Source organism: Oncorhynchus nerka, linkage group LG8, assembly GCF_034236695.1.
Source record: "Oncorhynchus nerka isolate Pitt River linkage group LG8, Oner_Uvic_2.0, whole genome shotgun sequence".
NCBI classification, from domain to species: Eukaryota; Metazoa; Chordata; class Actinopteri; order Salmoniformes; family Salmonidae; genus Oncorhynchus; species Oncorhynchus nerka.
Genome location: NC_088403.1, coordinates 26,793,537 through 26,816,707, shown reverse-complemented (window position 1 = coordinate 26,816,707; position 23,171 = coordinate 26,793,537). Strand labels below are relative to the sequence as shown.

The 23,171-nt window shown below is 42.1% G+C and overlaps 2 protein-coding genes across 2 annotated transcripts; both read left to right on the top strand.

The window, feature by feature from the left end:
* Window positions 1-5,331: 5,331 nt before the first annotated feature.
* LOC115133714 (RAD51-associated protein 1-like) lies at window positions 5,332-9,544 on the top strand. Its single transcript, XM_029667201.2, has 9 exons — window positions 5,332-5,599; window positions 5,848-5,894; window positions 6,020-6,164; window positions 6,890-6,996; window positions 7,198-7,290; window positions 7,438-7,575; window positions 7,685-7,888; window positions 7,994-8,146; window positions 8,292-9,544. Exons 1-9 carry the CDS (start codon window positions 5,502-5,504, stop codon window positions 8,417-8,419), a joined length of 1,113 nt encoding a protein of 370 aa, XP_029523061.2. The 5' UTR covers window positions 5,332-5,501; the 3' UTR covers window positions 8,420-9,544.
* Window positions 9,545-15,578: 6,034 nt separating this feature from the next.
* On the top strand, window positions 15,579-22,244 carry LOC115133713 (dual specificity tyrosine-phosphorylation-regulated kinase 4-like). The gene is made up of 14 exons (XM_029667200.2): window positions 15,579-16,206; window positions 17,147-17,236; window positions 18,140-18,313; window positions 18,475-18,589; window positions 18,792-18,955; window positions 19,082-19,218; window positions 19,350-19,490; window positions 19,691-19,829; window positions 19,987-20,068; window positions 20,188-20,360; window positions 20,480-20,540; window positions 21,050-21,179; window positions 21,558-21,745; window positions 21,943-22,244. The coding sequence occupies exons 1-14, from the start codon at window positions 16,150-16,152 to the stop codon at window positions 22,224-22,226; spliced, it is 1,935 nt and encodes a 644-aa protein (XP_029523060.1). The 5' UTR covers window positions 15,579-16,149; the 3' UTR covers window positions 22,227-22,244.
* The last annotated feature ends 927 nt before the right edge of the window (window positions 22,245-23,171 follow it).

Here is a 23,171-nt window from a genome sequence, read left to right as displayed (position 1 = left end):
TGCTGAGTAAAGGGTCTGAATACTTATGTAAATGTGATATTTAAAAATTAAAAATAAATATACATTTGCTAAAATGTCTAAAAACCTGTTTTTGCTGCGTCATTATGGGGCATTCTATGTAGATTGATGAGGGGGAAAAAAATATTTAACACATTTTAGAATAAGGCTGTAAATTAACAAAATGTGGAAAAAGTCAAGTGGCCTGAATACTTTACGAATGCACTGTAGGTTTTCCTTTTGTCCAGGTGGGAAAGAGCAATGTGCAGTGCGATTGAGGTTACTTTCAGATGAGTGAGAGTCTCATCTTTCCATAAAGTGGTCACATTAGTTTGTAGCCCAAACCATTCAAACACTACTAACGTTTTTGTGAGAAGACTGTTTTTCGGGAAGTCTCATGGTCTGACACTCATGGTTGACCTCTTTCCACCGCAATTGCGAAAAGCGACATATGTGGATGTGGCAGATTGAGATGCAGGCCATGCAAAGAACAGAAATCTCTAGTTTAAACTGACTAATTTTGACAGGGATTTATTTAATTTTATTATGTTACTTAGATTGACGCACAGCTTTAATGGAAAGCTGCCAGGAAAAAGCTGGAAAAATATGCTTAATCTCTTAAAAATAAAACACAATGTTCCACCACCATGCTAGAGTGGCTAACGCTACTTCTTGATGTTCAGCCAATCCGGTTGCAGCAGTCTAGTGTTTACCCCTGGCTGAATGGCGTGTATTTGTTATGAACACGGTATGCATCATTTTTCCAGTTTATTTTCCGGAGGCTCGCCATTAAAGCTAGTTAAGAAGGAAATCGACACCCTTGCATCCTGAATGGAGGATGTTTTATGTACAAGCCGGTCGCCAGGGAACACAAGTACATTCCAGTTGTAAACACATGACAAACGGCAAAAAATAAATAATAGTGCCATCTGCCAGGACTACTTTACCAATAACCACCTCAAACATTTCCGGCAGCACAGCCAGCACTAACCTTTTATACAGTGATGGAAAAAGTACCCAATTAATCAATTGTATTTATTAAGCCCTTTTCACATCAGCCGATGTGAGTTGTCACACTTGAGTAAAAGCAAAGATACCTTTATAGAAAATGATTCAAGTAAAAGTGAAAGTCACCCAGTAAAATTCTACTTGAGTAAAAGTCTAAAAGTATTTGGTTTAAATATACTTAACTCTCTAGGCTAGGGGGCGGTATTTTCACATCCGGATGAAACGCGTGCCCAAAGTAAACTACCCGCTACTCAGGCCAAGAAGCTAGGATATGCATATTATTAGTATATTTGGATAGAAAACACTTTGAAGTTTCTAAAACTGTTTGAATGATGTCTGTGAGTAGAACAGAACTTATTTGGCAGGCGAAACCCAGAGGTTTGAGGTTACTCTCTTTTCAATGGGTTTTCTATGGGAATCTAGATTCCCAAGGCACTTGCTTGCAGTTCCTATCACTTCCGATTGAATGTCAACAGTCTTTAGAAATTGGTTGATGTTTTTCCTTTGAGAAATGAAAAAGTAGCCCTGTTCAGAACGAGGGTCGAGTGAAGTGTACTGTTGTGGTTGGGGCACGTGACCTGAAAGCTCGCTCCACTTTGTTTTTATCGGCTATTGAACGCAGTTTATCCAGTCTTAAATTTGATTGATTATTCACGTTAAAAAATACCTAAAGTTGTATTAGGAAAGTTGTTTGAAATGTTTGGACAAAGATTACAGATCATTTATTAGATATTTTGTAGTCATGTTGCACGAGTTGGAACAGGTGTTTTTCTGGATCAAACGCGCCAAATAAATGGACATTTTGGAGATATAACGATGGAATTAATCGAACAAAATGACCATTTGTGATGTTTATGGGACATATTGGAGTGCCAACAAAAGAAGATCTTCAAAGGTAAGGCATGAATTATATAGTTATTTCTGAGTTTTGTGTCGCGCCTGGCGGGATGAAATATGATTGTCTGTGTGTTTGATGGGGTGCTATCCTCAGATGATAGTATGGTTTGCTTTCGACGTGAAGCCTTTTTAAAATCTGACACAGCGGCTGGATTAACAAGAAGTTTGTCTTTAATCCTATGTATAACACTTGTATCTTTCATCAATGTTTATGATGAGTATTTCTGTAATTTGATTTGGCTCTCTGCAATTTCACCGGATGTTATTTGAGACAATGCATTACTGAACATAACGCGCCAATTTAAACTGAGGTTTTTGGACAAAAAGAGGGACTTCATTGAACAAAACAAACATTTATTGTGTAACATGGAGTCCTGGGAGTGCCACCAGATGACGATCATCAAAGGTTAGTGATTAATTTAATTGCTATTTCTGACTTTTGTGAGCCCTCTCCTTGGCTGGAAAGTGTCTGTATGGTTTTTGGGGCTAGGCGCAGTCCTAAAATAATCGCATGGTGTGCTTTCGCCGTAAAGCCTTTTGAAATCGGACACTGTGGTTGGATTAACAAGAAGTGTATCTTTAAAATGGTGTATAATACTTGTATGTTTGAGGAATTTTAATTATGAGATTTCTGTTTGAATTTGGCGCCCTGCAATTTCACTGGCTGTTGTCGAGATGGGACGCTAGTGTCCCACAAATCCCAGAGAGGTTTAAGGATCAAAAGTAAATGTAATTTCAAAAATTTACTTAAGTATCAAAAGTGAAACTATAAATCATTTAAAATTAATAAAACCAGGTGGCACAATGTTTTATTTATTTTTAAATGTATGCGTTTTAAACACTAACATAATTTACAAACAAAGCACCCCCAAACAATAAATAAATAAAATCATATTTACAAAAGAAAGCTACAAAAGCATTCCTGTTTAGGGAGTAGGTCAGGGGCAGTAGGCATGACCAGAGATTTTCTCTTGATAAGTGTGTGAATTTGACCATTTTTGTTTCCTGCTAAGCATTCAACTTGTAATGAGTACTTTGGGTGTGAAAGAAAATGTAGAGTAAAAAGTACAGTATTTTCTTCATGTAAAGTAGAAGTAAATGTCAAAAAGGAAAGGTAAGTTTTTTAAATTTTTTATTTCACCTTTATTTAACCAGGTAGGCAAGTTGAGAACAAGTTCTCATTTACAATTGCGACCTGGCCAAGATAAAGCAAAGCAGTTCGACACATACAACAACACAGAGTTACACATGGAGTAAAACAAACATACAGTCAATAATACAGTATAAACAAGTCTATATACGATGTGAGCAAATGAGGTGAGATAAGGGAGGTAAAGGCAAAAAAAAGGCCATGGTGGCAAAGTAAATACAATATAGCAAGTAAAACACTGGAATGGTAGATTTGCAGTGGAAGAATGTGCAAAGTAGAATTAAAAATAATGGGGTGGAAAGGAGCAACATAAATACATAAATAAATACAGTAGGGAAAGAGGTAGTTGTTTGGGCTAAATTATAGGTGGGCTATGTACAGGTGCAGTAATACGTGAGCTGCTCTGACAGTTGGTGCTTAAAGCTAGTGAGGGAGATAAGTGTTTCCAGTTTCAGAGATTTTTGTAGTTTGTTCCAGTCATTGGCAGCAGAGAACTGTAAGGAGAGGCAGCCAAAGAAATAATTGGTTATGGGGGTGACCAGAGAGATATACCTGCTGGAGCGCGTGCTACATGTGGGTGATGCTATGGTGACCAGCGAGCTGAGATAAGGGGGGACTTTACCTAGCAGGGTCTTGTAGATGACATGGAGCCAGTGAGTTTGGCGACGAGTATGAAGCGAGGGCCAGCCAACGAGAGCATACAGGTCGCAATGGTGGGTAAGTATATGGGGCTTTGGTGACAAAACGGATTTCACTGTGATAGACTGCATCCAATTTATTGAGTAGGGTATTGGAGGCTATTTTGTAAATGACATCGCCGAAGTCGAGGATTCTTAGGATGGTCAGTTTTACAAGGGTATGTTTGGCAGCATTAGTGAAGGATGCTTTGTTGCGAAATAGGAAGCCAATTCTAGATTTAACTTTGGATTGGAGATGTTTGATGTGGGTCTGGAAGGAGAGTGTACAGTCTAACCAGACACCTAGGTATTTGTAGTTGTCCACGTATTCTAAGTCAGAGCCGTCCAGAGTAGTGATGTTGGACAGGCGGGCAGGTGCAGGCAGCGATCGGTTGAAGAGCATGCATTTAGTTTTACTTGTATTTAAGAGCAATTGAAGGCCACGGAAGGAGAGTTGTAATGGCATTGAAGCTTGCCTGGAGGGTTGTTAACACAGTGTCCAAAGAAGGGCCAGAAGTATAAAGAATGGTGTCGTCTGCGTAGAGGTGGATCAGAGACTCACTAGCAGCAAGAGCGACATCATTGATGTATACAGAGAAGAGAGTCGGTCGAATAATTGGACCCTGTGGCACCCCCATAGAGACTGCCAGAGGTCCGGACAGCAGACCCTCCGATTTGACACACTGAACTCTATCAGAAAAGTAGTTGGTGAACCAGGCGAGGCAATCATTTCAGACGACACGAAAGAGAGGTTGAACAGGCTAGTAATAGGGGTGGCAACAATTTCGGCAGATCATTTTAGAAAGAAAGGGTCCATATTGTCTAGCCCGGCTGATTTGTAGGGGTCCAAAATGTGCAGCTCTTTCAGAACATCAGCTGACTGGATTTGGGAGAAGGAGAAATGGGGAAGGCTTGGGCGAGTTGCTGTGGGGGGTGCAGTGCTGTTGACCGGGGTAGGAGTAGCCAGGTGGGAAGCATGGCCAGCCGTAGAAAAATGCTTATTGAAATTCTCAATTATAGTGGATTTATCAGTAAAAGTAAAGTACAGATACCCCCAAAAATGACTTAAGTCGTACTTTAAAGTATTTTTACTTAAGTACTTAAACCATTGCTATTATAAAATGTATATTTATGTAGCTAAACCTGTACAGCTCTAATTAAATTGATATCGTTAATTTACACAACAAAAAACTTATTTAGCTAATCTAATTTTGGCGATTTTTAGCCCTGAAACAGAGGCCACACAACACTTGCTACAGCTACAAGTTCAATGACATAATTTACAATTACATTTTTTACAAAGCACCAAAAATATTTGTACCACACAAGACGTCTCGAATTGTTCATTGATTAATGATTGTTGATTCATCTTTAATGATGCGGTTATAGATTTGTGAAAGTTCTTCTCAGCAGATTCGCCTCTTCTCACCAGCTCACGCAGATGGAACAAGGAGGGTTGGTTATAAATATCTTTGGGAAGATCTCCATTGTTTCTCGTTGCGTCCTCTGTCCTCGTCTCCTTCTCATAACACATTGGATGAGAAAGCCAGAGGTCCCGCCCCTCTGACATTCTTCTCCATTCGGTTTTGAGAAGGAGACGAAGAGAGAGGACGCAACGATTTTGAAATTTCTCTGTCTCACACAAGGGAAGAACAAACGACGAATCATCGAATCTGAATCGTCAGATTTGTAATCACATTTTCGGGCGGGATGATTGAAAGTCTGTTTTTGTGGACCAGTGACCACTGTTGAAAATCTGCATAGTATGTTTTATGGCTACTTTTACGATACGATCAGTAAAACATTTGAGCAATAATATAATTTTGACCATCGCTAAAGAAAAGGAAACTGATATGGAGCGACCATCGAGGTTTGTAACCAAAGCTTACCTTCTTCATTAGCTAAGCCTCGCTAGCTATTACAGTAGCGTTAGACAGACTAGAGAATTGTATTGCTTTGCTTGATCTTTAGTCTCGGAAATCCCAAACCTACATTGATACATTGTGGGTGGCAACCCGTCTGTCTAGAGAGACTACTTGATTTTGCCAAATCTTGTCACTTATAAGGTGTGTGCGCGCGCATGTGGTTTTTATTGATTTATTATTCATTTTTTGACAGGAAGACCAAGCTTGTAAATGATTCAGATTTCCAGGACTTGGGTGATGGTATGTCAAATCCAATGTATTCCATAAATTTATGGTGTAAATAGCCAGTTGGTGTTGCAATTCCCTTCTCCTTTTATGGTTTGTATGTAATCATGTGTTCCACTGTTTCTGATCATGTGCAACAGATGATGATTTTGCCTCTGTGAAAGCACCACCCAGCAAAAAAGCCAAGGAGAGTGTGAAAGAACCAGCACAGGCGAAAAGCAAGAAATCTTCAAGCAAGACCTCCAGTCAAGAGACTGGCTCACAGCCCTTAGGCCACAAGGACAGGTAGGACGTTGAATCAGAAACAAGCAGAAACAACCCTTAAAGGGTTTACTAAACAACACCATATATTCAATATAATTTCTTGTTGTTGCTTTGTTCCTCAATAAATATGTTGTGGAGACAAAAGTTATGAAACATTCTTAACAGTTTTGTAGTGTGTGACCGCGGCTATGTAAACAAAAGCATGCATGCAGAACACAAACACACTGAATGTCCTTGTTGCCCTCTGTCAGTGCCCCGTCACCTTATTCTGTATAGTGACAGATGAACAATAACAAATAGCCAGTTGCAGGCAGTATTCGGGACACTGTGTCTAGATGGTGTATGTAATGACATAAGGCTGACCACTGGCCCAGAGAACTCCATAAATCAGTGCTCAAACTCAAATGAGTCTTTTAGCCAGACGCGTTGCTTGTGATCTGCCATGCATCAAATCACAAAAAGACACAATGTGTGGTGAATCATTGGCAAGGTCTCTGAGGCCAGTGGCAGTAATGGTGTTTTGATGTGTCATGGTGAGACAGAGTGACAGTCACTCTGAATGTAACCTTGTGATCAATCTGCTCTATGTTGATCAATATTGTCTGTGAAACTTCAGCAGTGCAGGTCAGGATGACCAGAATTCACCTACACATATCACGTGTTACATGTCAACTCTGTCACACTTTTGTCACATGTCTCTTTGAGAAGGCTTTTTAATGTATCAGAATTGTACCTGTGTTTTTCAGGAAACCATTGGATGAGAAGCTGTATAACAGAGATTTGGAAGCAGCTCTTACTTTGTCGTTGCTTAAAACCACCAAGATAAATGAGAAACAATGTTCTTATAATCCAGGTTTGCATTGGACTGTTATTTCTTTACAATTGGTGTTTGAAACATTGCTGTTCAACAGCAAAACAGCAATTTGGAGTGGTTTGGCTCATTGGTAGATTTATCACAATGTGCACATTACATACAGTGGAGAAGAGATGACTCTCATGTCTCACTCACTGTCAACAATTATTTGCAATTTAGTTTATTCTATTTATTTTTTAGAAAGATGTGTCAAGAATCAACCACAAAGAGATGGTGAAAATCTGGATCCATCATTACGCCTTTCCAACTGCAGTGTGGACATCAACCATTTGGGTATTTATTTTTGATATCTAAAATGCATGGGTGGTGATGCTACACATGCCCACCACTGACAAATCTATGTAATATTATTGGATCCCATGCTTTTGCATCTCACAGACACTAGTGATCCCTTTGTGATTAGATAATCTCCTCCCTTAGGCCTTGACCAGATCACGAATGATCGGGGATCCCCTTGCGCCCCCTCCAGACAGAGGAAGGCAGCCTCCAAGGCTACAGAGCAGCAAAGGAGCATGCTGAAGGATGGCGATGAGGACTACAATCCCAAAGGGACACCAGGTTGTCATATCAACAAAATGGCGTATGCTCTTTGTTTTTCTACATTCCAGGTGTATTTCATGACACACATTGGTTGTGTACTGTATACTGAATATTCCTTTCTATTCAGATTCAGAGAGTGATGCTGATTTCAGTGATCCAGCTGAAAGTGGTGATGATGATGATGAGTTCACAGTAAAGAAACCAGAGAAAAAGAAAAAAAACACAAAAGTGAAGACAGCCAAGAAGGAGCAACCAAAAGCTAAACCTCAGGCGGCCTCAAAGGAAGAAAAGCAGCCATCAAAACCATCAAAAACCAAACCACATTTCACAGGTACTTAATAGCTTTATGAACTGTGAACTGCCATTCTAATAACTCAATCTCTTTATGCTCCCAGCCTGCCGAGTTTCAATCAAATTGTCCTTCTGTGCCTCACAGGGTCTCCCAGTCTAAAAACTCCCACCTTAGGTAGAAGTCCAACTGCCAAGCCAGCCTCCGTGCCCAAGAGGTCCCCTGCCGCTTCTCCTGTCTCCAGACCTGCAGTCTCTGGCAGTCCAGCAGGGGGCAGAATACCCAAGTGGAATCCTCCAGGTAAGACTGACTGAAAGGTCAAGGAGGTCATCGTAATCTCATAAACAGGTGTAGGACTGCATGTTTGGAAACAAGGTTGTGCCTTGTATTCAGGCATTTTAAGACCCAGTTCAACCATTATTTTTCTTATACAACTTGTCATCAGGTCACGTTGGACGAAGTCCCGGCTCATCACAGAGTGCCCCAGTGAAGTCTCCAGGGCAGGGTCTAAGACTTGGACTGTCTCGCATGGTGCGGGTCAAATCCCTACACCCCAGTGTTGCTAGTCACTGACCCCACCTATCTATCAGAGAGGAGCTCTGTGCCTCTCTGCGTAATTGACAGTTGACTTTCAAGATTCCTTTTGTAATCCTCTAGATCTGTCTATTTTAAATAAGAGGCATTCAAATTGTACTGTTAATTATTTTTAGTCTGGTGTCATACATGCTCTCCTTTTATAACAGCTCATCTTTTGGACCATTTGACTTAACAAAGGTTAGTTCCCAACTTTTTCTGTTATTAGGCCTACAGCAAAGCCTTCAGATTTCAAACCTTTTGTGTCTTATTATTTCAGAGAGGTTTTTGTCTTCTGTCTGTTTAGTTTTCACTCAAACGTGTGGTGCAATGGCACACTCTGCTGGATACAATAATCTTAAAATGCTAAATGAACATGGTTAAAGTGGGTAAAAAGCTGAGGGATGAGGCTGGAGAAATGTAACCACTTTGAAATTCATAGATAGAGCTGTGGATGCAAGGACTGACCATTCATGATATCAAAACTAGTTTTAACCATGTTTTGAGGCTATATACCCAAAGTGCAAAAACTGGTTGGATCAACTATATTTTCAGCCATTTCAACCAAAAAATAATCTATGTGATGAAGTTGAATCAACATAGATAATTGGATTTTCAAAAAGTCAAGGTAAGGGTATTTCATACTTTTTTTCACCCAAATTTTAACCTAAAACGACATGACATTTTTTGTTATTTCATGTTACATTCACGTTAGTCGACAACTAAACTAAATGTAAATCAAAATGAGAAGTTGAACTGAAGGCTGTGCCCAGTGAGTAGTGTTTGTTTGCATTTAATGTATGAACGAACATTGGGATTAAAACTGTTTATATTTTGGGGTCTGATGGGGTATGACCATTGAACCAACCTCATGAGCCATTTACAAGTTATATTCTTCAAGACTCAATGGGCTAATATCATTAATTTTAAAAGTAAAATAATGGATGTAGCAACTACAGAACGCCCCTTTTATATAAGGTTTTACCTTGATTTTATGAAAATCCAGTAGAATAGGCTATGTACGTGTTCTATTTGTGTTTAAAGTTTTGTGGATTTTTGTTTGTTTAGCGAAAGCTTTGTACAATGTGTAAATATAAAACATTAAAGATTCAATATAAACTATAACCTTTTAAGTAGTGAGCATGTTTCCAGTATAGCCTGTATAGGTCTAATGAGTTTGTTCAGCATCTCCGTGTGTTGTGGAACATTGTGGACAGCTACTTTTTGAGTGAATGATAATTCTCATTGCTCCCAAAACCAGAAATGGAAAGTAAATCACAGGGATTATCATTATTCTTTTGCGTTACATAATGCGTTGTTTTACGTGTTGATTTCACTTTTAGCGCTTATCAGTCAACAGCGCGCCGTCGTCAGTCCGAATGCATCTCCATTACGACATAATGAAATCACAATGACATGACGCGTATGTATGCATAGTCAGTTTGACCATTGCGTTTGACAGTTCAATATTTAGTTTACTCCGTTACCTTGCAGCAGTAAACCACCGGACATGAGCGAAGAAAATCCATCCAATGAGCGAAAGTAAGTGTGAATTAGTTGTATGACTTCCATTTCTGATTTTGGTTATCAATCCTTGTTTTATCGCGAATTTGCCTAATTTTCTAGTGCATTTTCATTTTTTTCCATTCTATTGCTGTGTTATTTACTCAAATCTACTATGCAAACATCTAAAGAGATAATAGACAAATAGGATTAAAAAAACTATCGCTCAAAAAAGATAATTCCACTATTTAAACACAAAAAAACATGTATGTCAAAAATCTCCAAAGACTCCATAAACCTCTCAAGTTGTTGACCTTTCTGTTTTCAATAGGAAAGAAATGAAAAAGAAGTTGAAGAGACTTATCGAAAACAGGAACCAACATCTCCCGTTGTTGAAAAAGGTACTGTATTTCTCTTGACATTTACAATATAGACATTTAGCAGACACTCTTAGATCATATCTGGACCACCTGAGATCACCCACAATCCAACAGTCAGAGTTGCCTAACAAAACTCCAGCCTTGGATCCAACCAGGCCTACCACAGGAAGAAGGTAAGTTTACCATCAACCTGAAGCCCTACCCCCAGTTACATCTCAATCCTCTGGCAATTAAAAAAGCACATTGATTGATATCTGAGTAGCACAGTCTCTGTCTCTGCACAGGCTGAATTCTATGTACAATGCTGCAGTCCCAAATAAATTAAACAATAGTCCATGTCCTCTGAATGGGATCTGCAGTAGGCCACCTGGGATTTGGGATTTAAAAAAAATAGCTGGACCACTGGAGGACAGGATATAAAATGTGGAATGGAAAAAAATCCACCACATAAAATTAACAAGAAAAGGAGAGTGGGAGACTCCCTGATCCAGTGGTGCTAATTCATTGCCTGTAGAATACCAATGAGAGGAAGCCTGAAACCAAAGGCATGAATATGAGATAGTGAGCGATGATGAATTCCCTCTACATGCCATGCACTCAGGAAACATCTCTGTGCTACTAGAGATGTCGTTATACAGACTGCTCTTCTGATCAAATGTCTATTTAGGGCTGCTGGCTGCGGCACGATCTACCTCAAACTCTGGAACATGTACTGTCAGAACTCAACCAGGGCTGATGATGAAAGCGAAGAAAAAGACACGAGCATTGCGGCTACATCAGCAATGCAATGCCTAGAAGAAATACAAAAAAGGCAGAGAGATGTCATTTTGACATTGTATTATGAATCTAGCTTGATAAAAGCTTTCTTTCATTGGTCCCTATTGGACTCAAAAGAAACATCACATTATATATTTTGTTTCCTGTAAATTGCTCATGGCTGTACATTGTTACCATATGTGGTTGCTAACGGTGGCAGCCAAAAATGGCTTGTTATAGAGCACTAGTCCATTGCCCTCGGCAGGGAGTGTAGGAGGTGACCGAAACCTGTCTTTGCTTACCTGGCTGACATGGAGCCCGACTGCCTGTCTCATCTCCAGCACCATGGACAGCGAACGGGGGAACAGACAGTGCAGCTCACCCCACCCCACCACATGGCGGATGTGCCGACAGATGGCTCAGAGTAGTAGACAATGCAGACAGGTCGCTTACACTGTGTTCAGGGTTTAGGGGGGAGTGATAAGCCAAAGGTGTGGGTGCTCAACAACATGGTATGCATGCTATATAGACAGTCTGCTGAGCAGTCTTTTAATGCATGGCGATGGACATTTCTGTTGATTTGTCTGTGGTGAGTGTCTGGTGTTTTCCTGGTCTTGTTGGAGGCATTTTCATCAAACTATTTAGTTGGAAATTGGAAATGAAGCATGATCTTCTAATCATGAAGGCTACATTTTATTCATTAAAGTACCCCCCTCATTTTATGTTGTGGAGATAAATCTCTATGTTACAGCACACAGAAAATGAAGTATATGCGTTCTCTGACCCCTTGTAGCTAAGTCAAATAACCCACAAATTCCCAGTGGAATGAACTTTGAAGGTAGCCCACTCTATCATTCACTTCACATTCCTCAGCCACTGCCTGCCGGAGGTGTCTGTCTGGGACAGTTGTGTCACCACCACTGCTCAGTCAAAAGGATAGAGTTCACTCTGACCAGCAAGGTTAGACCGGTTCTGACCCCTGACAGACAGACCGACAGCATTGTTTAGGGTAAAGCCAGCAGTGCCTGATTAGTCTACTCAAGATAATATTGTGTATAGCTGTCTCTGTACGCAGATTGAAGTGGATACAATCTGTGTTCTAATATGGGTCCTTAGGAAAGGCCAGCTACACAGGCCAAGCCTGTCTGTCCCCGGCCTTTTCTGGGACACGAGGATGGTGACATGGTAAGACTCCAAACAGGGCTGATTTACTAATGCCTGTTATGACATTCTCTGGATCAGCAGTGAAGAGATGGTTGTTATTGAATGCTATTGGTTATTGTCGGATTTACCTTGGACTTGATCTTAGAAATTCAAACTGCATGAAGTGCATTTGTTTTGTGTGTGTGTGGAGGTTTTAACAATAGAGATGTAGGCTTGGCCACTGTGTTTTAGTTTTATTGCTATAGTTAACACTGCATTGTGTGCTCTCAGGGTTGTGTAGTTATTGATGTCCACCACAGTGCTTCTGCTCCTAGCTCTGCTCCTTCCAGAGTGGTTTTCCTCTCTGTGTCTCTGTGGCAGTCAGTCCATGGCAGGCTACTAATGGGATTTAGCCTGATCTGGATTAGACCAGTGGGTGGTCCCTCCTTACTCTCTAGCCTTGGATGCCTCCTACTACTAAAGTTAGAGAATAAACACCCACCTACAACAACACAGGTCTACTGGTGCACTCCATCATGCTGCAGGAGAAACACACCTTTTGTTTCCACTAGAAAATAAAAAGGGCTATCCTTTACCTTTGCACAATTGTTTCCAGTTAGTCTTATAAGCCCAAAAATATTGTCAAATAAATCAATGGTATTTTATGCACTGTGGACAATGAACCTTTGCCCAATTACCTCAACCGCACTGTTGGGTATAACTGCTACAGTGGGGCAAAAACGTTTTTAGTCAGCCACCAATTGTGCAAGTTCTCCCACTTAAAAAGATGAGAGAGGCCTGTAATTTTCGTCATAGGTACACTTAAACTATGACAAACAAAATGAGAAAAAAAAATCCAGAAAATCACATTGTAGGATTTTTAATGAATTTATTTGCAAATTATGGTGGAAAATAAGTATTTGGTCACCTACAAACAAGCAAGATTTCTGGCTCTCACAGACCTGTAACTTCTTCTTTAAGAGGCTCCTCTGTCCTCCACTCGTTACCTGTATTAATGGCACCTGGTGAACTTGTTATCAGTATAAAAGACACCTGTCCACAACCTCAAACAGTCACACTCCAAACTCCACTATGGCCAAGACCAAAGAGCTGTCAAAAGACACCAGAAACAAAATTGTAGACCAGCACCAGGCTGGGAAGACTGAATCTGCAATAGGTAAGCAGCTTGGTTTGAAGAAATCAACTGTGGGAGCAATTATTAGGAAATGGAAGACTTACAAGACCACTGACAATATCTCTCGATCAGGGGCTCCACGCAAGATCTCACCACGTGGGGTCAAAATGATCACAAGAACGGTGAGCAAATATCCCAGAACCACACGGGGGGGACCTAATGAATGACTTGCAGAGAGCTGGGACCAAAGTAACAAAGCCTACCATCAGTAACACACTACGCCGCAGGGACTCAAATCCTTCAGTGCCAGACGTGTCCCCCTGCTTAAGCCAGTACATGTCCAGGCCCGTCTGAAGTTTGCTAGAGAGCATTTGGATGATCCAGAAGAAGATTGGGAGAAGGTCATATGGTCAGATGAAACCAAAATAGAACTTTTTGTTAAAAACTCAACTCGTCGTGTTTGGAGGACAAAGAATGCTGAGTTGCATCCAAAGAACACCATACCTACTGTGAAGCATGGGGGTGGAAACATCATGCTTTGGGGCTGTTTTTCTGCAAAGGGACCAGGACGACTGATCCGTGTAAAGGAAAGAATGAATGGGGCCATATATCGTGAGATTTTGAGTGAAAACCTCCTTCCATCAGCAAGGGCTATGAAGATGAAACGTGGCTGGGTCTTTCAGCATGACAATGATCCCAAACACACCGCCCAGGCAACGAAGGAGTGGCTTCGTAAGAAGAATTTCAAGGTCCTGGAGTGGCCTAGCCAGTCTCCAGATCTCAACCCCATAGAAAATCTTTGGAGGGAGTTGAAAGTCCGTGTTGCCCAGCAACAGCCCCAAAACATCACTGCTCTAGAGGAGATCTGCATGGAGGAATGGGCCAAAATACCAGCAACAGTGTGTGAAAACCTTGTGAAGACTTACAGAAAACGTTTGACCTCTGTCATTGCCAACAAAGGGTATATAACAAAGTATTGAGAAACTTTTGTTATTGACCAAATACCATAATTTGCAAATAAATTCATTAAAAATCCTACAATGTGATTTTCTGGATTTTGTTTTCTCATTTTGTCTGTCATAGTTGAAGTGTACCTATGATAAAAATTACAGGCCTCTCATCTTTTTAAGTGGGAGAACTTGCACAATTGGTGGCTGACTAAGTACTTTTTTGCCCCACTGTACACTGAATTAAGAAGTCAGTCTTTATAAAAAAAATCCTGGGCTTAGCCTATAGCCATGAACAGATTAAGGCTGGAGGCTTACTAGTGAGGACTGGTTGTGACTATAGGCTTCTTCAATATCATGGACTGAAGCTGGAAATCCTATCACCATGGAGACTGCAGCTTGTGTAATGGCAAAAAAAAACATATATGGATGGTATGTCAAAGGTGAGAGAAATACACTGGGTAGCAATTGAAAGAAAACAGCTATTTTCTGTTAGCACTAATAAAAAACATGTTATGAAATAACCACTGTTATCTAGTCGTGTCTACCCCGAGATGACTGACCATGCCGATGTAGGCTTCAGTAGAACATACTGTACCACCCACTTCACGCTTGGGGAATGTAGGATGAATCATGTGAAAGTGTAGATGCCTCTCCCACACATCTCAAAGGATTCTCCACTCTGGATGAGCTAGCACATGGTTTGCCTTGATGTGTAATTCACTTTCAAATATAAGGTGTGCGTGATTTTTAAATATTTGTTTAATTTTTTACAATACCTGTACCAGAAGTACTCACAAGAATGGTAAACCAACTACAATTTTGAGAAGTGAGGACATTCCGGTCCTCACTTATGAAAAGGCTGTTTTAGGTTAAGGGCAATCAATTGTTGGTCCCCCCCAAAAGTCCTCACAAGTTTAGTAAGACGTGAGTGAGTGTGTGTGTGTGATTATAAACTGATCCAATGATTAAACATTTGATGATTTAGTACTGGTTTTTGACAATTGCATTTTTACAACCTAAAGATCTTTACTACTGTAAAGCTGTCGTGATATCATTCAATATTCCATGTTAAATGTGGTTATTTGGATGGTACCTTCGTGGGAGACTAAAGTTATGTAGTAATCATTAGCTTCAGATGTGTGGTTGCTATTCAGCAGTGTTGCTCTGAGTTTCAGTTCCCGGACAGTGATTCTGACACGTGAGCATTGATCCAGTGTAGGTGCATCTCATTCTCTGTAGTAGGCCTACACTGTGAGATAAAAACCGCGAAGACTCAACCCAAGGATTTGGGGATTTAAGGAAAAATGGTGTCATACACGAGCTAGAGAGAGGGGATTTGTTGTTGTTTGAGCTTGGTCACAAACGGTCGATGGATTTTGTTTTGCTGGGGGACTTGGCAAATACTGTACATGGTTCTATAGGCTACTAGCTACATAACGGTTTTACGCGCAATGTTGATTCTCATGCTTGGAAAGTTATGTATGCGGTACCCGAGGAGTCTGTGTGAAGTTGGACAGTTGAATGAATTGACAAACAATCTATACCGGGAGTCCAAGGTGTCGCTTATCGATGTGGAATAAACTGTGACCCTAGAATACCCTAACAGGTGGCTCTCCGACGATATGCGCGTCAGTCTAACAACAGCTTGCACACTCTCCATAATCTTCGGCTGACAAAGCTTTTTTCTGCATCTACAGTCCGTTCATTACTATTCAGCAGCACTACTCTGCAGTTACCACCGAGCTCCAACATCGTTTTGATGCGAAGCAGAATATTGGTTTCTGCGTTTACTCGGGAATAACATTTAGCCTGGGAATGTTTTCAAGCTGTGCGCTCACGTGGACCAACTAGGAGTGATTCTTGATGATAATTGGAATTCACCCGGGTTATAACGCAATGTTTCCAGAAATTCATATCAAGGTGAGGTATAAAGAATGATATTGCTTTGTTTTATGTGGCTCATTGGATACAAATTCAACATGGTCTTTTTTGCATTTTGTTTTAGTTCACAGTACTGTATTTGGAACCTCTGCACTTTCATGCTAACTTTAAGTGTACTGTACAGACTGTACTGGACAGACAGACCGTAATTAGGTCTGAACACATTCCAACAGTTTTCAGAATCAGATGCCAATGCATTGACACAATTACTCACATGGTTTCATGGTTCCACTAACCTTCAGATGGACTAACCCACTTCAATCCCCATGATCTACAGCTCAGTGTGCTCAGGAATGGATCATTGGCTTCCTGGGGTCTACTGGGTTAATATGATCCTTTTGTCACGGCTGACACCTCAGCACTGGATTCACAATCTATTTGGGCCACTGCACATTTTTATATTGCAGTATTCAAAAATGGGCTCACTGTGTCTACTGTAGCCATAGTGGAATACCCCCCCCCTCTACTGTAGCCATAGTGGAATACCCCCCCATAGTGGAATACCCTACTGTAGCCATAGTGGAATACCCCCCCTCTACTGTAGCCATAGTGGAATACCCCCCCTCTACTGTAGCCATAGTGGAATACCCCCCTCTGTACCCCCTCTACTGTAGCCATAGTGGAATACCCCCCTCTACTGTAGCCATAGTGGAATACCCCCCCCATGCATTTATGCAGTATTGACTACAGCTGCATATGAACCACATTTGAGAATCATCGCTAGTTCTAAAAATACATTGCAATTTAATTAGGACGTTGGCCTTCATAGATTTTCTATATGCAGTCGGTGTGTGTGTGCGCACATAAGTGCTGGGGCCAAGCGAAATAGTTTGTGCCTATGTGTAGGTGTGTGCACGAGTGTGTTCATCTTCAGCTAGCGCATATTATATGACATCCTTTTCTCATCTAATCCCCACAGACAGAGAATCCCGATGCCTACTCCCAGCAACACAAACTCCAGCCTGAATGCACACGCCTTGGGTCCAGCCGGGCCTACCAGCAGCAGCAGGTAAACCTACTCCCTGATCCTCCAGTGTTCTGCTCTTGTATGTGGGTGTGCGGGGAATACGATTGATGTGTCATGATCTGTTCATGTGGAGGAGTACTATGACTAGTGTGAGCTGTAGGGGAATACTGTATGACGGAACAGCCCAGCCCGCACCTCTGAAAAGACGGTGCAGGGTAGTTATCACCAGTTAGTCCCTGCTGATTGGATCCTGAGTTTTAAAAGTAATTTGCCTTATCCCAAAATTATTCAATGGCCTAAATAACAGTGTGAACGTGCCGGCCGGGTGCAGAGGTAACTGTCTTCGGTACCATGTTGCTATATATAGCTCTTTATGAATAATTAATCTTGCAGACACTGCAGTAAAGCCCTGGATATTAAACAGTGCGATCTATTAATAGAAATTCCCCTCTCGATTTGGCAGCATTGTTTCAGTTCAAATCAATAAGGCCACGAGAGCCATACTACTGTAACTGCAGCACAGCTTTATCCTTCAGTCAGAGGTGGTGCCCTGGTATAACCTAGCCTTTTGGGCAGCTTTTGAGAGGATGTGTTGCATAGAGTACCGAGAAAGACTAGCAGCCTATAAACAAAGAGAGAGTGAAGGAAAAATAAATGGAGAGAGAGACTCCGAGTCGGGCTGCAGTGAAAGCTTCTGTCGAAAAGCAGACCTCCACGGCTTTAGACCCTGATTCACTCTCGCCGTGGCACGTAACTCTATGCCCTTTCTGGGCACCACAGGCTACTTTCCTCATTACTGAATCGGCAGGAAAACTAGAAACACCTAGTGCCTCAAACCTCGTTATGTAACAACACCTGTATTATCTCTGTAGATTTAACCTGGATGACCCTCTAAATATGGGTCCTTCTCTCTCTGCCTCCCTCTCTCTCTTGTTCTGGCTGTAGAACTGTGGCTCGGGCAAAGGCACCCTGCCCAAGCTGGATACTAAGCCCTTGGTTGTAAACAATGTCAAGTACCATCACCTGTCCGAAAGCATCCTGCCCAACATCACCAGCAAGGGCCTGCAGAACACCTGTGATAGGCAGCTTTCAGGTACTAGGCACCAGGAAAGCTTCCAGGTGAGTCCTTGTTACTATTAGTCTAATCTCTTGGTATTATGTACTTAGAGCCTAGTATATTGAAGCAATGAAACATTCTGCTGAGAAATTATAAGTGTTAAATTGTTACCATTCACAACCTCTGCAACTAGTTAATTTCCTGTATGTTTTACAATTGACAGGATGAGAGATCACAGAGCTCCACAGTGGAGAGTCTGCCAGAGTCCATCAACAGGAAGAACAATCAGGAGCAGGAGAGGAATATTGAGGGACACAATCTGCCCATGTCTCCTGCAGGTGTGTGTGGGCTAAGGGTAGGACTAGGTCTGAGTAGGAGTTGGAGAGTAGGGAAGCGTTGGTGGAAGGTGCTGTTGTTGGCGATTTAGTATTGGCAATTCTAAAGGAGAAAGAGTTTTCTGTCCCTTGATCTTATTTAATCAGGAAGAAACAAATGCAAACTGAGATTTGCTGACAGGAATTTCCTTTCCCTCCTATACAGAGGTCCTGAAGGCGTTCAAAGATCGTCTGACTGAGCATGAGCAGGAGGAGGTCATGGACTACTCCGAGGTCTGGTACCTGGGCCTGGATGCCAAGAAGATGGAGGGTTCCCCCAGCCTACCCCATAACTCTGGCTACGACGATGAGAGCGGAGGCTATCTGAAGGTAACATAAAAATGGGCACAAAGATGGCAGTAAAGAAACTGTGAATTTCAGAACCAGTTTTAGTGCCATATAGAGTCAACTTTTTGCAGTATTGCTTTAAAGTAAATTATGCCCTTTTTTCTGCAGGTCGCGCATGACCACATAGGCTTCCGGTTTGAGGTGCTGGAGGTGATCGGGAAAGGATCCTTCGGACAGGTCCTGAAGTGCCTGGATCACAAGACCAATGAACTTGTCGCCATCAAGGTCATTCGCAACAAGAAAAGGTGACTAACACCACTAGCTAGCTAGCATATCGTAGTACAGCTGGGTTGTCAAATACCAACATTTCACTAATAACACGTATGACACGCTATGACACGTTATAACACTGCTTCTCTGTTATGATTGGCTGCAGGTTCCACCACCAGGCCATGGTGGAGTTGAAGATCCTGGATGCGTTGAGAAGGAAGGACAGAGACAACAAACACAACGTCATTCACATGAAGGAGCACTTCTACTTCCGGAACCATCTCTGCATCTCCTTCGAGCTCCTGGGGTAGGCTTGACGGACACAGACACTGTAGGGCCAAATATAAGATCATATTCAGAAATACAATAATACCTTTTTGTTATTTGTTTATTTAGTTCAGGAGAGAATACGTCTGCTATATTTCATCCACAGGAGGTAAACATGTAGTATGAAGATTATTTGGGCATTTAAATCTAAAGGATGTTTGCTTATCTTTGATCGTGCAGAGTGAACCTGTACGAACTCATCAAGAAGAACAACTTCAAGGGCTTCAGCCAGATCCTGGTGCGCCGCTTTGCCTACTCCCTCCTCAAGTGCCTGCAGATGCTGCACAAAGAGAAGATCATCCACTGTGACCTGAAACCGGTATGACCCCTAGCCATGACCTTTAACCCCTAACAATCTTGACACATCACTTCATGAAAAGTGAAGCATATTTGCACACATATTCATTGTTGGCTCAGTATAATGGTGCCACAGGAGATGGAGAGGATATGCTCATACTTGGGTATTTATTTTCCAGGAAAACATCCTTCTGTCACACAAAGGCCAAGGCAACATCAAGGTCATTGACTTTGGCTCCAGCTGCTACGAGCAGCAGAGAGGCGAGTGTCTTAGCTTGTAGATTTCCTAATGTAGGGTTAGAGCAAGTAGGCAAACAGGGGGCACAAACTCATTATAGTATCACATTATAGCATACCTAATTCCTGGCTCTCCTCCACAGTTTACACCTACATCCAGAGCCGCTTCTACCGTTCCCCAGAGGTGCTCCTGGGCCATCCCTACAGCATGGCCATCGACATGTGGAGCTTTGGCTGCATCCTGGCTGAGCTCTACACTGGCTTCCCCCTCTTTCCTGGGGAGAGTGAGGTGGAGCAGATTGCCTGCATCATGGAGGTACCTACCTAGTACCTACAATATCATGTTCTCTTTGTTAATGGCTCTTTCAACCTTGTGGTTTGGCTAGCAACGTTGACGTATTAATCACTGTGTGTGTTCACCTGATTTGTTCTCAGGTGCTGGGAATGCCTCCAAATGATTTCTTATCGACAGCAACCAGGAAAAGGCATTTTTTTGGTAAGCGTTTTTGATCTAGTACAGTCACATGGTTTTCTCTTTGACTGTTCGATTGAAATTCTGTTTAACTGAGACCTTTCACTTCTACTCATGTACCAATAGGATCACAGTTAAGTGTGTATATTTCTGACATAGGGATTTGTATAATTTTAGTGTCAGAGGGTGTTTAAGCAATAAGCCTGAGGGAGTGTGGTATATTGGCCATATAACACAGCTGAGGGTTGTTCTTATGCACAACGTGAAAGGGAGTGCCTGGATACAGCCCTTAGCTGTGGTATATTGACCATATACCACAAACCCCCGACGTGCCTTATTGCAATTATAAACTGGTTACCAACATAAATAGAACAGTAAACAAGTATGTTTACATCACAACCATGGTATATAGTATGATATACACATGGCTGAAATGCTGTTTCAGCCAATCAGCATCCAGGACCCAAACTACCCGGTTTATAATTCTTAGTAAGAGATCCTCTTGTTGATAATCACTGGTTGTGATTGTGCAGATTCCAAGGGCAACCCCAGGAACATCACCAACAGCAGGGGGAGAAAGAGACGGCCCAACTCCAAGGATCTGGCCAGTGTCCTGAAGACCAACGATCCTGTCTTTCTGGATTTCATCAAACGCTGTCTCACGTATGTACTGTACACACTGTACACCTGTCAATAACACAACCATAGAATTACCCAATCTCAAATATTTACTAAGGAGTCATGTGAAGCGAGCCCTCTTTCGCATTATTATTGACTTAAGTTTATTTACCTTTTACTCATCCAAGTGAGGCTCATTGAGATTGAAATCTACAAGGAAGCCCAGTGTGGGGTTTTACCTTTGTTTCTCTCTTGGAGAATCTAATTTGAATACTCCTCACTTCCTCTCTTCTCTCTCCTCGCCTCCATCTCAAAACCCAATGGAGGAAGAAGGTCAGAGGGGAGGGACCTCCGAGAGAGCACGCGAGGTGTATTCAATTGAGATTCTCCCTCTGACTGACTCTGCTCTCTTCTCTCTGTCAGGTGGGACCCTAAGAAGCGCATGACGCCCGACGAGGCCATGCAACATGAGTGGATCCAGGAGGCCCGCTCCAACAAGTTTCGGCCCAAGACCCGCACCGTGAGAAGGCCCAGCGAGAGCCTGAGCAACGTGGAGAACAACAAGATAGAGCAGCACATTCCCCACAACCCAGCCCTCATCAACAAGATAGGTAAGAGGAGCAGTCATCTACCATACTACTACCATGCCCTCATATGTATGTGTTTACATGTAACAAAACAAAAAACATCTGCACTAGGCATTTTTTAGTCTTTGAGAGTGGCAAATTGACACAAAGACTACATTTTCTCCACATCTCTATGATTGACATGAAGTAACAGGCATCTTACTTCCCCCTCTCTGACGCAGTTGACAAGGCATTCTACAGCCCGTTCTCCAACACCACAGACAGGCCCAAGAGAGAGAACTCTGTGAAGCTGGCGTCCGCCGAGCGCTTGCGTCCGATCGGGGCTTCGGTCGAGGGCCAGATGGGCGAGGGCAAGACCAAGAGCACCAGGGCTGTTAGCAGCAGCAAGCAGGAGGTACCTAGGGAGAGATCAGTCCACATCGTCATCAGACCCCGGCTGGAGCACACTGTAGACGCAGACAGGGACAGTCTGGAGCCCCAGCAGGGCCTGTCCCCCATCACATGAAGGCCCCAGGGACAGAGGGCTTGGGGCTGGGAGGGGGTTGAGGGGAGGGGGGATGCATAGGTCACATGCATAGGTCACATCATGGTTAATATCATCAGAGGTCAAACATAAGACACATATTTATAACATTAAATGGGGGTCATGGTTGGAGTGTATCCTGTTTTGTAGATGTAGTGGGTCATCAATTTGTTATATACAGTAAGGCAAAAAAGTATTTAGTCAGCCACCAATTGTGCAAGTTCTCCCACTTAAAAAGATGAGAGAGGCCTGTAATTTTCATCATAGGTACACTTCAACTATGACAGACAAAATTAGAAAAAAACATCCAGAAAATCACATTTGTAGGATTTTTAATGAATTTATTTGCAAATGATGGTGGAAAATAAGTATTTGGTCACCTACAAACAAGCAAGACTTCTGGCTCTCACAGACCTGTAACTTCTTCTTTAAGAGGCTCCTCTGTCCTCCACTCGTTACCTGTATTAATGGCACCTGTTTGAACTTGTTATCAGTATAAAAGACACCTGTCCACAACCTCAAACAGTCACACTCCAAACTCCACTATGGCCAAGACCAAAGAGCTGTCAAAGGACACCAGAAACAAAATTGTAGACCTGCACCAGGCTGGGAAGACTGAATCTGCAATAGGTAAGCAGCTTGGTTTGAAGAAGAAGAAGCCCGTCTGAAGTTTGCTAGAGAGCATTTGGATGATCCAGAAGAAGATTGGGAGAAGGTCATATGGTCAGATAAAACCAAAATAGAACTTTTTGGTAAAAACTCAACTCGTCGTGTTTGGAGGACAAAGAATGCTGAGTTGCAGCCAAATAACACCATACATACTGTGAAGCATGGGGGTTGAAACATCATGCTTTGGGGCTGTTTTTCTGCAAAGGGACCAGGACAACTGATCCGTGTAAAGGAAAGAATGAATGGGGCCATGTATCG

Coding starts and splice junctions, on each gene's coding strand:
- LOC115133714 (XM_029667201.2), top strand. CDS start 5,502: ATGGCTACTTTTACGATACGATCAGTAAAACATTTGAGCAATAATATA. Junction 6,165..6,889: donor CCCTTAGGCCACAAGGACAG/GTAGGACGTTGA, acceptor TGTGTTTTTCAG/GAAACCATTGGATGAGAAGC. Junction 7,576..7,684: donor CAATCCCAAAGGGACACCAG/GTTGTCATATCA, acceptor CTTTCTATTCAG/ATTCAGAGAGTGATGCTGAT.
- LOC115133713 (XM_029667200.2), top strand. CDS start 16,150: ATGATAATTGGAATTCACCCGGGTTATAACGCAATGTTTCCAGAAATT. Junction 18,314..18,474: donor GGCACCAGGAAAGCTTCCAG/GTGAGTCCTTGT, acceptor TACAATTGACAG/GATGAGAGATCACAGAGCTC. Junction 21,180..21,557: donor TTCATCAAACGCTGTCTCAC/GTATGTACTGTA, acceptor TCTCTCTGTCAG/GTGGGACCCTAAGAAGCGCA.